This window comes from Medicago sativa, chromosome 8 (genome assembly GCF_051527215.1).
Source record: "Medicago sativa cultivar Bolivia chromosome 8, Bolivia_mono, whole genome shotgun sequence".
NCBI classification, from domain to species: domain Eukaryota; kingdom Viridiplantae; phylum Streptophyta; class Magnoliopsida; order Fabales; family Fabaceae; genus Medicago; species Medicago sativa.
Window position 1 is genome coordinate 57,640,505 of NC_140756.1, and position 16,285 is coordinate 57,656,789.

A 16,285-nucleotide genomic window follows, 5' to 3' on the forward strand; every position below is an offset into this window, starting at 1 on the left:
CAAGTCCTGCACTGGTTAGTTGAGGAAAAATCAAGTAAAAGGGGATTGTGATCAGAGCCAAGATATCACACTATTAATGTTTGCAATCTTATGGATTTGGGTTTTCAGGGTGACATCTTTACCTGGGCCAACAATCAGGATGATGGCCTACAAGTCCAATCCTGATTTGGAAAAATATCAGTCCAATCCTGATTTGCTGGAAATCTGTCTAGCCTGCATTTGATATGGCCATCATCCTGATTGTTGGCCCAGGTAAAGATGTCACCCTGAAAACCCAAATCCATAAGATTGCAAACATTAATAGTGTCCTTGAAAAGTTGGGTAATGTTTAAATCCAAAGGGTTACCCCTCATTTTTCTTCATTACTCAGAATCATATTGAAATCACCAAAGATAAGCCAGTTAGGATTATAATTATGACTAGAAAGGTTAGTAATAGTATCACAAGTAAGAAACTTGTTATGGTGTTGGGGAAAACCATAGATGCTAGTGCATCTCCAAGAGATATTATCAATAGAAGAAGTAATAAGAGCATCAATATAATACAAATCATGCATCTTTATTTCAACTTTGAAAATAGGGTTCCATAAAAAAATAAGACCACCAGCTTTGCCTCCACCGGAGGTGGAGCAATCTACAATAAAGGATTCATATTGATTTCCTAAGTAAGACAAAAAGGAACATTGATTATGCAGTTTTTTGGTTTCCATTAAAAAAACAAAGTTAGGGTGGTAAAGAGAGATGAGCTTTTTAAAAGCTCTGACTGTCACAGGGTTACCAATCCCTTGACAGTTCCAGGATAGAAGCTTCATGGTTGTTGGCTGGCCAGCTGAGCATGGCCTGCCATTCCTGATTGTGTTGTCTTCAGTCCTTTGTCTTTTGTAAGAGGTGATGCTTCTGTTAGTGGATGTACTGTCCATCAAAACCATATCTTGGGATGTTCCTTGTAGGGCCTTTTGACTAGTGTAGATTCTTGTGATAGCTTGTCCTGTTGATTGTTGTTGGTGTAGAAGTTGCTGCATAGTATTTTTCTGTTCTAGTTTCATTGTTGCTAGTTGCTGGATGAGAGATTCAGGAACTGGAGGACTATACTGCCCAAAATCTTTAGAGTGTGAAGGGTTGCTGTAAAAAAATTTGTCCTTTGCTTCCATTATTCTTCTTCCATACTGTGTAGAACGAATCCAAGGTCCAAGTGGCACAGCATTGTCTGCTTTAATGGGTGGATTCTGGCATAGGTTTTCAGAATGTCCTATAATCCCACATTTATAGAAAATTTGAGGCAACTTTTCATATCTATAGTCAATCCATGTAGTCCCATCAATAGGGTTGCCAACATGAATCCCAGTTTGAATAGGGTTATGGACATTGAGAGCAACTTTGATTTTTATAATACGGTTTTTTCCAGGATACTCATAAAACTCAGCAGCCTCCACTGTGCCCATTAGGACTCCCAAGCTTTCCCCCATCTTCTTAGTTTTGCAATGATTTGGCAGACCCCACAATTGTATCCAAACTGGTACATGTTCAAAATCCAGGCTCTTAATATCAATTTCTCTGTCCCAAGGTTTAATTATGAGCCAAGAGTTCCTGAAAATCCATGGGTTACCAAGAAGTATCCTATCTTGATCAATCTTTTTATCCATGAAAAATTGGATAATTTTTCCTTCTATCTCCTGAATTTGGAGACCAGCAGGGTTTCCCCATATGTTACTGAGACCAGTCTGTATAGAGCTGATGTGGATGGGTTTGTCTGTGATGAACTTGCCTAAAAGAGGCTTCTGCTACATGCCTGAACACCTTCATGAATGAGATTTTCTGGGTAATTCAATCCTTTCATCTCTTAATCAATTAGATCATTTTATTCAGTTCATTTTATTTATTTCTTTTGGTGGTTGAAGGTAAAAAATGTAAATTTTGTCTTAGACTATCATAGTTGGTGGTTGAAGTGTACTTGTTTGGACATCAGTTAATTTTGTCTTTTTATCTTATTTTTTGGATGACTTATTGTAAATTTTAGTGGTCTTTTTTAATACATCTTATGCTAAAAAGACTACTTTGTTGGTGTTAATATTTCTATTTTTGTTTGTTAAAAAAAAAGTATTCTTACCCTAGATACATCCCATATATAAAATATATATTTTGCTATGATAATCAATTTTAGTTGGGATCTCCCTCAACTCTATAATATTGTGCACTCTTAGCTCAAAAAAAAAAAAAAAACATTTTAAGGTGTTCGAGTCTTTAAAAGACGGAACTTCTACGGTACATTCGCAAATTAAGGTGTATTGGTACTCCTGCTTTAAAAATCTACAAATTAACTATCACTTTTATAAAATAAAGAGCTATTTGTTGACATTTATATTTTAGGAAATATCATTTCATAAGAAAAAACATCATTTCATTGTTTATAAAAATCATGATAAAAGTTTAATACTATTTAGCCAAATCATTAGATACTAGTTATAGCATATCATCAGTAATAAAGAAAGGATTAAGAAATTGCGTACCTTTGAGTTAGGGTTATGTTGATGAAGATAGTTGTCAGAAGGATAAGAGGGATGACTACCCTCATTCCGTTTAGCACCAGGCTATTCAGAATAGTTTAACCGTCTGATGGGATGACGTTTAAATAGCTAAACGGCTGAGGGTAGGGACCTCTCATTGGGCTTAGCTAAATGGTCCAACCCATCACGGTCCATTTAGAAAGAATAGCCCAATCACACATATTCATCAACTAATTAGTGCTTAACACAATAGACCATAATTTATATTATGACATTAACTTATAACAATTGATTATTGTCAATCCATAATTGATTAATTAAATAATTAATCCAACAATCTCCCACTTGGATGACAATATTCAATTACTAAAAGAATAAAAAATTTCACTTGTCATAAAGAATTTAAATTTTAAAATAAAATGTATGGTCAAAGCACTAATCATTCAAAAGAGATGTAAGCTTTAATGCTGCAGAAATTGAATCCGATAGGGAAAACAAATCATACAGATTAAAGACTCACTTTTCTAACAAATGATGAATTTATAGTGACACATTTGAATTAAAAAGAATGTGTCATTAAAGAATGGCCCAAGCATTTTAAAATGCTATAACAAACTCCCACTAACCCAAAATATCTTAGACTTAATCAAATCATTATGAGTTACAATACTCATTTATATAAGTCTGTGGTTAGTGGTTCTGCCAATGAGTTTTCAATTCTATAAAAGTCATATATCCACATAGGTATAAGAATAGTAATTACTTATAGGGATAGCCTATAAAGAGAGAGTAATTACATTTAATCAAAATCGATAAATGTTCTATGACATTCAATTAATCCAAGTTTTAGAAAAAAATGTGACTATGAAAATCCATAAAGAAATAGGAAATTATTGATGATTATTTGCCAATGTTGTCTAAGAAGTGGTTATTCTTAAAGAAATAGGAAAATCCATAAAGAAATAGGAAAATCCATAAAGAAATAGAAAAAAGATGTGGTTATTTGATGGTTATTTGCCAATGTTGTGTAATGGAACTTAAGTAGACTAAATAGCATGTCGGTTAACATTTTGATTTATAACAAGATACTCATTTAAATTATTGATGAAATATATTATATATTAAGTTTTATGCATTATGTTTTGAGAATCAACAATTGCTTATTACAATAAAACAAATTTTCGTGATGACAACATTTAATTTGTCTAAGAAGTGCATTATATATTTTTATTTTGGTCAGAGTAATATTTTGTTAACCCACAATAAATCCTTTTTCTTTGATCAAAAAAAACAATAAATCCTTTTTCGCCCGTGCGTTGCACGGATGGAAATACTAGTATATATATATAGGGTTTTGCTAGAAGACACCTTTTGTGAAGGTGTCTTTTAGCAAGTTACTCTATGAGCATTTGCGAAAAGACACCAACTTACTTTTATGAAGGTGTCTTTTAGCAAAGTTATAACTAAAAAGTGAAAATCACACCTTGAGGTGTGACTTGCTAAAAGACACCACCAAAGGGTGGCTTGTAGCAAGACCCATATATATATACACATACATACATACATGATATATTCTCAAACTTATTTGCATTACATATTCGATCAATACATATATTTCCATCTAGATTGATTTTGTTTTTTCAGTTGTGATTGATAAACAATATGGCTGCCCACGGAAAGGTTGAGACAGAAATTGAACTAAAGTCTAATGCAGACAATGTCTGGAGTACTATTATTAGAGACTATATAGTTGTATTTCCTAAAGCTTTCCCAAATGATTACAAAAGCATTGAGATTCTTGAAGGTGATATTGGGAAGGTTGCTGGTCAAGTAACTTATGGTGAAGGTGTTTAGAACTTTCTTCTTTTCAAATAGGGAGAATAACATTTCTATTTATATTATTTACTACTAATCCTATTTTTTTCTTTTTTCGGTACAATATTTACTAACCCTTCTATATACAAACGTGTGGATACACTACTTCCAAAAAAAAAAAGTGTGGATAAAGAACTATTGATTTGTTACATTATTTTTATTTTGGCAATAAGTAATATTTGATTATATCAAAATTAATATATTTTTAGGGTCGATTTGATGGTCAATATATGATATAGTGAAACAACACATGGTATAAAGTTGGATAAATTGGATATGATAGAGACATAACAAGTATTTTTCTATCATGCGTTTGATGTGCATATGATCAAAAACATGATAAAACTATTTTCCTTCATCATGATTTTATATAAAGGGCAAATGACTAAATAATTTTATTATCTTATTTTACTTATTTCTAATTCATATGCAGGATAAGAATTTTTACTATAGAAGCACGCTATGATAAAGTTTAAGATTAAAATATATCATATTAATTAATTATTGCAAATCAAAAGCTGAATTGAGACATGATATATGATATTTTAATCTATCATGTATCTCTTATCATGGTCAACATACTAGCCCCAATGGTTTGAAATATTGTATAGTTTATACAAAATTGTCAAATAAGAGTTAGTTTGGATCCATAAACACTTATAGAAAAATAAATTAAAGAATTTACAATAGAAAACAACAACTTTCTGTATAAGTTACATTATCTTTTACGTCTCAAATTTTGAAGAAACTTTCCTATTTGGATACAAGCTAAAGCAGACTTGGTTTGTGTTTGCTTTTCTTGTGCTTTCTCTCTACAATAGAACCTCCTCTGTAAAAAAAAAATCACCAATAAATAATGCATATTATGTTGATTGCATTTTGAACTATTCTCTTGTGGTTATTTTCAGGATCACCACTTGTGAAGACAATGACAAAAAGGGTTGATGTTTTTGATGATTCACAGACAGTAACCTATAGTGTGATTGATGGAGACCCCCTCAAGTACTTCAAGAAATTGAAAGGACACATTAGTGTAACACCCAAAGGTGATGGAAGCATAGTGAAATGGTCCACTGAGTATGAAAAAGATAGCCAAGGGGTTCTTGAGCGAGAAATATTCATTAAGGAATTTATTATAAAGTTCATTCTTAAGATTGACAATTATATTCTAAGAAGTTGCATGCATGATGAAGGGCAGTAATGCAGTGCTTGAACTGCTTATAAAAAAATTATAGTTCTTGAATTATGAAAATAAGGTGATATGTATTGTATAAATTCCCATCCTTTATATCTAATCCTAGCAAACATGCTTACCCTAATTCCCAACCCCTAACCCTACTTTTTTGGCTCCAATCTGTCCAGACCGTTAGATCATTGTAATTAGGAGAGGTTATCATATCAGCCATTGATCACATCTCACTCCTTGAAATTTGATTCACGTGCATAGGGAAGATGAGTCTCTTTCTCTTCCTTCTAGCGTGTAATTTCCAAGGCTCTCTCTGTCATTCAAGCGCTGCTTTCTCTCTTCCTCAAGCTTCTCTCTATCCACCACCGCCTGCCCTTACATGGTCATTGGCCTCAGCCTCAACACACCGCCTCTACACTTTCCCGTCGGCAACGCTGCCTCTCCCATCTTCTGCCTCACATGTTGTTTATTGCCTGTCTCTGTCGTCTCATCTTCCACGCCGTCAACCGCCGCCGTAGCACCTTCATCTGCTTCTTCGATCACTCTCTGTATTTTGAATCATCTCTGTCTCTCCACCGCTCTCATCTGCTTCTTCGATCAATCTCAGCATCTCAATTTGTTTACTCATTCCTTTCATTGATTTGCATTATCTCCGCGAGTGCACACTACACGGTATAGCTCAAATTTCTTTCTTTCTTTTTTTTTTTAATTTTGTTTATAGGATTTTTGAGGAGATAATCATGATTGGTTGATAGTTTAGGAAAAATTTGATTTTGAGCTTATTTTGTTTACCCATTGATCTTGATTTGTATGTTTTCGGTATGGTATGGGGTTGATTCTTCATTTTTGGTAGTTGATGATAGTATTGTTTTTAGTTTGTATTGCTTTGTTGTATCGGTTCAATCGTGACTCAGAAAAAAAGATAGCTGAATGATTTTTGTCTCTAGAAAAATTTGATTGTCTATAGATCTCTCGAATATCGCAAATATAGACAGATGGATTTGGTGTAGTTTTCTGCATATGTTTCTCTCAATTTCATCTTCGACTCCTCTTCTGTTATGTAATCATTTTTCTTACAAAGTGGTTCTGTCAAATTGAATTTAAAATCAGACTTTTATTTAGCAAGAAATGGAGCTATTTGACAAAAATCAAAATAGAGCTATTGGGGTTTCCAGGTAGTGGAGTTTATTTTATTCAGTTGTGTTCTTTTTAACCTAAAAATTTGCAAAAAAATATGTTTTTTATTTTTCTAGAGGAAAAGAATGAACCTTTTCAAATCAAAAGTTTTTCTATTCATTTGTGAAATTTTTAACCAACCCATTTGCTAGATGGGTTGTTTGTTGAAAAGTTTTGGGCTTTAGTTAAAATTAGTTGAAGAACTAAGTGGGGTTCTGATTTCTGTTTTATAGAATTTCTAATATGTGATGAGGCTTTTTTGTGAGTTTTCTTATGATGTTTTGCTTTTTATTTTACTTTGATTTTGTTACTTACAGTGTTTTGGTTTTTGTTTCATCCTTGGCAAATACTCATGAGAACAAGCAGCAACTACTAGATGTGGAAGACATAAGCAACAAAGGTATAACAAATTCCTCTTTCTAAATTAACTTTTCTTCTTATTTTTGCAGTTTTGACTCCCCACATGTTTGAAATAATGCTTCTTTGAACTTTCAACACATATTTGATTGTGTGTCGTGGTTTATGTTTAAAGATATGCATTGCACATTTCATTTTAAAACAAATAATACTAAATTTTGGCTCATTTCCTTTATATCTAATCCTAGCAAACATGCTTACCCTAATTCCCAACCCCTAACCCTACTTTTTTGGCTCCAATCTGTCCAGACCGTTAGATCATTGTAATTAGGAGAGGTTATCATATCAGCCATTGATCACATCTCACTCCTTGAAATTTGATTCACGTGCATAGGGAAGATGAGTCTCTTTCTCTTCCTTCTAGCGTGTAATTTCCAAGGCTCTCTCTGTCATTCAAGCGCTGCTTTCTCTCTTCCTCAAGCTTCTCTCTATCCACCACCGCCTGCCCTTACATGGTCATTGGCCTCAGCCTCAACACACCGCCTCTACACTTTCCCGTCGGCAACGCTGCCTCTCCCATCTTCTGCCTCACATGTTGTTTATTGCCTGTCTCTGTCGTCTCATCTTCCACGCCGTCAACCGCCGCCGTAGCACCTTCATCTGCTTCTTCGATCACTCTCTGTATTTTGAATCATCTATGTCTCTCCACCGCTCTCATCTGCTTCTTCGATCAATCTCAGCATCTCAATTTGTTTACTCATTCCTTTCATTGATTTGCATTATCTCCGCGAGTGCACACTACACGGTATAGCTCAAATTTCTTTCTTTCTTTCTTTTTTTTAATTTTGTTTATAGGATTTTTGAGGAGATAATCATGATTGGTTGATAGTTTAGGAAAAATTTGATTTTGAGCTTATTTTGTTTACCCATTGATCTTGATTTGTATGTTTTCGGTATGGTATGGGGTTGATTCTTCATTTTTGGTAGTTGATGATAGTATTGTTTTTAGTTTGTATTGCTTTGTTGTATCGGTTCAATCGTGACTCAGAAAAAAAGATAGCTGAATGATTTTTGTCTCTAGAAAAATTTGATTGTCTATAGATCTCTCGAATATCGCAAATATAGACAGATGGATTTGGTGTAGTTTTCTGCATATGTTTCTCTCAATTTCATCTTCGACTCCTCTTCTGTTATGTAATCATTTTTCTTACAAAGTGGTTCTGTCAAATTGAATTTAAAATCAGACTTTTATTTAGCAAGAAATGGAGCTATTTGACAAAAATCAAAATAGAGCTATTGGGGTTTCCAGGTAGTGGAGTTTATTTTATTCAGTTGTGTTCTTTTTAACCTAAAAATTTGCAAAAAAATATGTTTTTTATTTTTCTAGAGGAAAAGAATGAACCTTTTCAAATCAAAAGTTTTTCTATTCATTTGTGAAATTTTTAACCAACCCATTTGCTAGATGGGTTGTTTGTTGAAAAGTTTTGGGCTTTAGTTAAAATTAGTTGAAGAACTAAGTGGGGTTCTGATTTCTGTTTTATAGAATTTCTAATATGTGATGAGGCTTTTTTGTGAGTTTTCTTATGATGTTTTGCTTTTTATTTTACTTTGATTTTGTTACTTACAGTGTTTTGGTTTTTGTTTCATCCTTGGCAAATACTCATGAGAACAAGCAGCAACTACTAGATGTGGAAGACATAAGCAACAAAGGTATAACAAATTCCTCTTTCTAAATTAACTTTTCTTCTTATTTTTGCAGTTTTGACTCCCCACATGTTTGAAATAATGCTTCTTTGAACTTTCAACACATATTTGATTGTGTGTCGTGGTTTATGTTTAAAGATATGCATTGCACATTTCATTTTAAAACAAATAATACTAAATTTTGGCTCATTTCCTTTATATCTAATCCTAGCAAACATGCTTACCCTAATTCCCAACCCCTAACCCTACTTTTTTGGCTCCAATCTGTCCAGACCGTTAGATCATTGTAATTAGGAGAGGTTATCATATCAGCCATTGATCACATCTCACTCCTTGAAATTTGATTCACGTGCATAGGGAAGATGAGTCTCTTTCTCTTCCTTCTAGCGTGTAATTTCCAAGGCTCTCTCTGTCATTCAAGCGCTGCTTTCTCTCTTCCTCAAGCTTCTCTCTATCCACCACCGCCTGCCCTTACATGGTCATTGGCCTCAGCCTCAACACACCGCCTCTACACTTTCCCGTCGGCAACGCTGCCTCTCCCATCTTCTGCCTCACATGTTGTTTATTGCCTGTCTCTGTCGTCTCATCTTCCACGCCGTCAACCGCCGCCGTAGCACCTTCATCTGCTTCTTCGATCACTCTCTGTATTTTGAATCATCTATGTCTCTCCACCGCTCTCATCTGCTTCTTCGATCAATCTCAGCATCTCAATTTGTTTACTCATTCCTTTCATTGATTTGCATTATCTCCGCGAGTGCACACTACACGGTATAGCTCAAATTTCTTTCTTTCTTTTTTTTTTTTAATTTTGTTTATAGGATTTTTGAGGAGATAATCATGATTGGTTGATAGTTTAGGAAAAATTTGATTTTGAGCTTATTTTGTTTACCCATTGATCTTGATTTGTATGTTTTCGGTATGGTATGGGGTTGATTCTTCATTTTTGGTAGTTGATGATAGTATTGTTTTTAGTTTGTATTGCTTTGTTGTATCGGTTCAATCGTGACTCAGAAAAAAAGATAGCTGAATGATTTTTGTCTCTAGAAAAATTTGATTGTCTATAGATCTCTCGAATATCGCAAATATAGACAGATGGATTTGGTGTAGTTTTCTGCATATGTTTCTCTCAATTTCATCTTCGACTCCTCTTCTGTTATGTAATCATTTTTCTTACAAAGTGGTTCTGTCAAATTGAATTTAAAATCAGACTTTTATTTAGCAAGAAATGGAGCTATTTGACAAAAATCAAAATAGAGCTATTGGGGTTTCCAGGTAGTGGAGTTTATTTTATTCAGTTGTGTTCTTTTTAACCTAAAAATTTGCAAAAAAATATGTTTTTTATTTTTCTAGAGGAAAAGAATGAACCTTTTCAAATCAAAAGTTTTTCTATTCATTTGTGAAATTTTTAACCAACCCATTTGCTAGATGGGTTGTTTGTTGAAAAGTTTTGGGCTTTAGTTAAAATTAGTTGAAGAACTAAGTGGGGTTCTGATTTCTGTTTTATAGAATTTCTAATATGTGATGAGGCTTTTTTGTGAGTTTTCTTATGATGTTTTGCTTTTTATTTTACTTTGATTTTGTTACTTACAGTGTTTTGGTTTTTGTTTCATCCTTGGCAAATACTCATGAGAACAAGCAGCAACTACTAGATGTGGAAGACATAAGCAACAAAGGTAAAACAAATTCCTCTTTCTAAATTAACTTTTCTTCTTATTTTTGCAGTTTTGACTCCCCACATGTTTGAAATAATGCTTCTTTGAACTTTCAACACATATTTGATTGTGTGTCGTGGTTTATGTTTAAAGATATGCATTGCACATTTCATTTTAAAACAAATAATACTAAATTTGGCATGTATGAATCTATTTGCACCATTGTAAGGTGCCCTTATTTTCCTTTTCGTTGTCAAAGCAAGAAAATAAGATGGTTATAGTCCATTAATGACTCAATTGGATTTAAATCGATGTTTTGTTCAGAGCCAATTATTATTTCACCCCTTTCAAAGAAAATATAGTATTTCTCTTCTTTTCAAAACATGAGTTCTTTGTGGCTTTTAGCGTTGTTCAGAATTGTGAGGTGCGGCGGCTTCTACTCGGTTGTTCTTCTAGCCTTTGCTGCGTTTCAGTTTTGCGTTGGAGTAATCTGGTTTGGTTCACCTCAGCTGTAGCAAGTTTTCATGCAGTTTTGCTTCTATTGTGTGGTGTTTATGTCATATGCTGCAACAGATTTTATTATTGGAGTCTGGTGTTCTGCTTCATTGATATAGTATCCTGTCGCACGAAATCTATTTGGACCATAGTGCCATTTTTATTTTTGAGAGTTGGTGTGTGCGAGGGTTGTTTTGGCTTTAGGTGGTGAATGTTCAGATTGTTAGTGTATTATTTGGAATGTCATTATCTACAAGTTACTACATTACATAAACCTTGAGATAGTTACTGAATATAATTTTATTGTTGAAAAATGACAAGAAAGGTTTTACTTTTTATGCTTTTTATTATAAAAAAAATGGTTCATTCTTTATTTCTTTTAATATCATGATGACTGTCTTATGGAGAATGCTTATGACATGTTGCTTCATACTACTTTGTGTAAATAGTAATACTTATTGTTGTAAATTGGATCGTTGTAAATAATTTAGAGTCAGTTATGAACGCTATGAGTTCATGTTAATATATGTTATGAAAAAATTAAGCTTTTTAGCTGGTCGAGTAAGTGAGTACCAACTGATCCACTTTGTTTTGTCTACAATTGATGCAAAAAGTCATGGATGATGATGGATGAGGCAGTTTTCTATATCTCTTTGTTTTGCAATGATCATTAACAAATGTCAAGGGCAGTCACTCATGCAAGTTGACATATATCTTACACAACCAATCTTCTTGCATGGTCAATTATACGTTGCAGTGTCGAGGGTTACGTTAAGAAATGGTTTGAAGATTTTGTTAACCGACAAAAATGGTTATAGAATTGATACTACTGCAAATGTCGAATATAAAGAAGTTTTTATAATGTATGAACATTGAACAAGGTTTTACAAAGGTTGTATTAATGTCATTTTCGTCAAATTCGTTGGATGTGTGTATTATGTATGATATTGCATTTTTAATTATTTCTAAATGTTTATGACCCGTGCGGCAGCACGGGTAGACGATCTAGTTTGATATAAAGGGGGTGGTAAGTATATAAGTACAAAGGAAATGGTCCTATGTTCTTCGTTTGTTGACTTAATAAACTGTTTAAATTCCCTAAAAAAGAATTGTTGAATATTAGGTTTGTTTTTGGACGTAAGAATTTCAAGAATCTTTAGAGGTATACCCCACACCTATTTATTCTACCCCTCCCCACAATTTTATGATATATCCAAGGTATCCTTCACTACTTCTTCAAACACATTCTACATCCCCACATTCTTTAGGCTTTGTTTGGGAATTTTGAGGAGGAGGGCTTGTAAAATAACTAAAGGAAAAATTGGAAAGAATGTAGAGCTCTAGGATGAGAGGTCTTTGGGGGTTTGGTTTTTTTCATAATACAAAATTCTCTTAATTTGGGGAACTAAAAATATTTGTATTGAAGGAGGAGTTTGGAGGTTTTGGGAGATTTGGGTAAATTTTCTAAATTCAATCTAGGGTTAAATATGTTTCTGGTCCCTATAAATATATCAACTTTTCGTTTTAGTCCCTCTAAAAAATTTCTTCAACTTTTAATCCCTATAAAATTTTCAATCACTACTTTTGGTCCCTATTTTTAAGTTATTTTTGTATTTTTTTAATGAAATTGTGTAGAATATTGTAAAAAAAATCTCAAAAAAACTTTAAAAATTTTAACAAAACAAAAATTAAATATGAATTTTTAACCGTAAAATATATAAAAATTCATATTAAATTCATTTTTTTAAAAAAATTCTATTTTTTTTGAGAGATTCTTGTAATATTATGAATTTTTCTGCAAAATTTTATTCAAAAATATAAATTATACATTTGAAACAAAAAAATTCTTCAAAACGACTTATAAATGGGAGTATTAATAAGATGGAAATAAGTACATGTAATTTACTGCAAAATGGTAGATATGAAATTATGTTTTAAGTGTGAGTTACATTTTAAAATTGCAACCGTGGGTTATGATGAGTTTTGCTTAGAATCCGTTTGGTTCAACGGATGAGATAGGAGGAAAAATATTTCAATTAAAATACTAGTGTGTATACCCGTTTACCGTATGAAGAATATTTTCTTTATTAAAAATAAAATATATTATTTTCATATCTTAAATTATTTTAAATCTGAGGTTAGGTTTTGGGATTATAAACAAAATTATGAAAACTAAAATTAAGAGTAGTACCTTAGAGAGAAAAGAGAAAAATGTTAGTATGTGCCTTCAGGAACACATTAAAGAGTTATATATAAAAATATTGTCATAAAAAAATTATGCATTTATTTTCTTAAAAATATGTAAATTGTTTTTTTAAAGAAATTTTTTCAATTCCGTTACATGTGTCTTAGCGTATGCAAGACCCAAAAAAAATATATTTGAAGTTAGCTAAACTCAATTATAAAATTTGATAGAAAGTCTAAAGAGACAGCAATCTCACTTAGGGGTGTTCGCGGTGCGGTTTGGTTCGGTTTTGAGCAAAAAAGTCATCCAAACCGCGAGATAAAAAAGCATGCGGTTTGGTTTGGTTCGGTTGATTTTTAAAAAGTCATCCAAACCAAACCAAACCAAACCAAACCAATGCGGTTTGGATTGGTTCGATTTGTGCGGTTTATCGCGAGATAAAAAAATATTACATTAACTCTAATATTGCCAACTTGTTACAAAATAAACATAGGACATTTTATTTTGATGTTTATATGATAAAATATTAGGTAAAACTTATATTAAAATAGGTAAAATTAAGAAGAAACATAAGCATGAAACATATTATTGGGAAGTAAAGAAAACAAATTCATCACTGGAAATGAATTGAAAAAGATGAAAAGGAATTATAATCGAACCTGATGGTGCAACGATGGAAAAATAGAATCAAAAGAGATTATTCTTGAGCTATGTAATTGGGCTAGTACATATTTAAGTAATATTCATTATTCTTGCGGTTTGGTTTGGTTAGGTTCGGTTGCTGAGAAGCAAACCGCAAACCGAACCGAACCGCGCGGTTCAGTGCAAAAGTCATCCGAATTCATCCGAACCAAGTGCGGTTTTTTGCGGTTTCGGTTTGGATTGGTTTGGTTTGCGGTTTTTCTATTGGGTTGGTTCGGTTTTGAACACTCCTAATCTCACTACCTATCCCAACTTTTTTCTACTTCATTCTTCTTTTTAAACCGTCCATACATGAAAATTAAAAAAGAAAAGAAGGAGAAATGACATTAAAGTTGATGCAAAAACAACACAAAAGACCAGCTCGTGCTACAAATCTACATAACAGACCACATGCAATTACTAACATGTCCACCCTACCTAAAGACCTCATCTTAGAAAATGCAACAAAATCATTGATCAAAGCAAAAGATTACAAGGAGAAAAATGACTTTAAATTTTCTAATTTTCAATTCCTCATCTGTAAAAATATAGTAACCTCATATTAGAACCTTGAGCAACATGTCTTATAAGAGATGCTCCTTTTCATACAGCTCCAATAGAAATTGACAAAATGAATATACATCAGATTCCTACATAATAAATTCAGATAAACATGTTTACCACATGCTAGCTCAAAAGTGATTTCATCAACAATTTTTGAATAAGTAACCAATTTTATTAAGCACTAAATGAGATCGAGCATAATTAAGTGGGGCTCCCAGCAGACAAAAATTAGCACAATAAATTCAAAAATGAGCATAAGTGAGCTTTTGAAGAGCATGATCTCCAATTTCCACATCTATTCAGTTTCTGCACAATGTATAATTAATAGGAGCATTTTAAAATTTAATCAACTCTAAAAATGCCCACTTTTCACCTCCTCCACCTACAAAGTTCAATGGTTTCTCAACCATCTTATTAATTGGATAAATTAAATCACTTTTAGTACAAAATTTTGCAGGATAAAAGTTTAGATTCTTCTACAATATTTTCCTAGTTGAATCCTTTTTGAGTAAAAATCCTTGTTATGATCATCATATAAATACTAAAATTGGTAACAAAGAGACAATGAATCAAAAAGAAAATGAAGAAAAAAATATCAAGAAGCTTTGTTAGTAAATTATCCATATATGTAGAAGAGTGAAGGAAGTGAATCTAAAAAATTGGCAGAACAGACACAAAAAGATTGAGAAGAGAGAAAATGAATGATTAGAACAAAGAGATAAAATGAAGGAGAAAATAGAATATTAAGTGCTCATTAATACTAAACTACATACACAGTGAGGAACACATTGGACCCTTGTTATGTTTAATCACTTCATAATGCTAGCAAATCATTTTTTGATAGCCTCATGAGGAAGAAAAACATTAGATTATGTCAGTCTTGTATTGAACACACTACCGTAACGTATCAGTACAAAACTGTATAAGAGCATTAACAGATAGAACTTTCTAGTATAGTGTAAATGATTCTGCTAAGTCAAATCCAATTAAGTTATCTTGATTTCGTCTTTTATAGTTTTTTGTCGAAAGCTTCCGGCAGTTATGCAGGTAATAATTCCATCTGATCTATTCAAGTTTTGAATAGAATACCTAGATCAAAATGAGACAAAGCATAAAAGAATTGTAACATGATTAAAAGTCGTAGAAATATCGATTAAAAAAAATACAAATTCCATGCCTTTCGTTCTTCCAACACCAGAAGGCAGCAAATGCAATTCCCATGTGACTCAAAAGCAATCACCAAAAGGAAAAAATCACATAGAGAATGATGTTAAACAGAAAAAGTTAGGAACTTGATTGAAATTTGAAGCAACAGCAAAATTAAATAGAGGCAAACGAAAAAAACAATTCTGACGACACACAACTGTCAAACAGCAAAACAAAAACGAAAATGAGCATAGAGAATTCAGTCAATTTCAGAGGACAGTTTTCGTGGATATCATGTTGCTCCTACGCAAACCACATGTTGACAACGAGTTTGTTTAATCTGCCATCCATGATTTTAGTTGAAAACAGATGCAGAAAAATGAGATATTGCAGACCAGCCCCTCCACGGATCAACTACTGCCTGAACAGACCTAAAATGCTCGACACTCCACCTTTTCCAGACCTGAACCAGATATAGATGTGATTAGGTTCTTGATGACACCAAACCAAGACAAGCATTTGGATTCAAACACCATTGAGAAATGTTATAATCTAGGCTATTTTCTTTAAAGCCTTAGCCAATTCCAAGAAGACGATTTTACTTCCTCGACCATCTTGTCAATGCATATTTCCTTGTTTTGGAATATTTTGTCGTTTCTTGCCTTCCAAATGCTCCATACACAGGTGAGCCACACCACTCTAACTATCTTTGAATAGGATCTGCCGCTATCAATCAAACCACAAACTGATCTAGCTAAGCC

General features: G+C 32.9%; 1 protein-coding gene and 1 long non-coding RNA gene across 4 annotated transcripts; both read left to right on the forward strand.

Moving 5' to 3' along the window:
• The first annotated feature begins 4,135 nt into the window (after positions 1-4,135).
• On the forward strand, positions 4,136-5,652 carry LOC146899871 (MLP-like protein 423). Its single transcript, XM_085734640.1, has 2 exons — positions 4,136-4,349; positions 5,287-5,652. Exons 1-2 carry the CDS (start codon positions 4,166-4,168, stop codon positions 5,577-5,579), a joined length of 477 nt encoding a protein of 158 aa, XP_085590766.1. The 5' UTR covers positions 4,136-4,165; the 3' UTR covers positions 5,580-5,652.
• A 7-nt stretch (positions 5,653-5,659) lies between these two features.
• On the forward strand, positions 5,660-11,287 carry LOC146899872 (uncharacterized). Of its 3 annotated transcripts, none has more exons than XR_015022347.1 (4): positions 5,660-6,236; positions 7,058-7,902; positions 8,725-9,569; positions 10,392-11,287. It is a non-coding gene; the product is annotated as an uncharacterized LOC146899872 (long non-coding RNA). The 3 variants fall into 3 exon arrangements; XR_015022348.1 differs by having other exon boundaries at positions 10,441-11,287; XR_015022349.1 differs by having other exon boundaries at positions 7,107-7,902.
• The last annotated feature ends 4,998 nt before the right edge of the window (positions 11,288-16,285 follow it).

Coding starts and splice junctions, on each gene's coding strand:
- LOC146899871 (XM_085734640.1), top strand. CDS start 4,166: ATGGCTGCCCACGGAAAGGTTGAGACAGAAATTGAACTAAAGTCTAAT. Junction 4,350..5,286: donor TCAAGTAACTTATGGTGAAG/GTGTTTAGAACT, acceptor GGTTATTTTCAG/GATCACCACTTGTGAAGACA.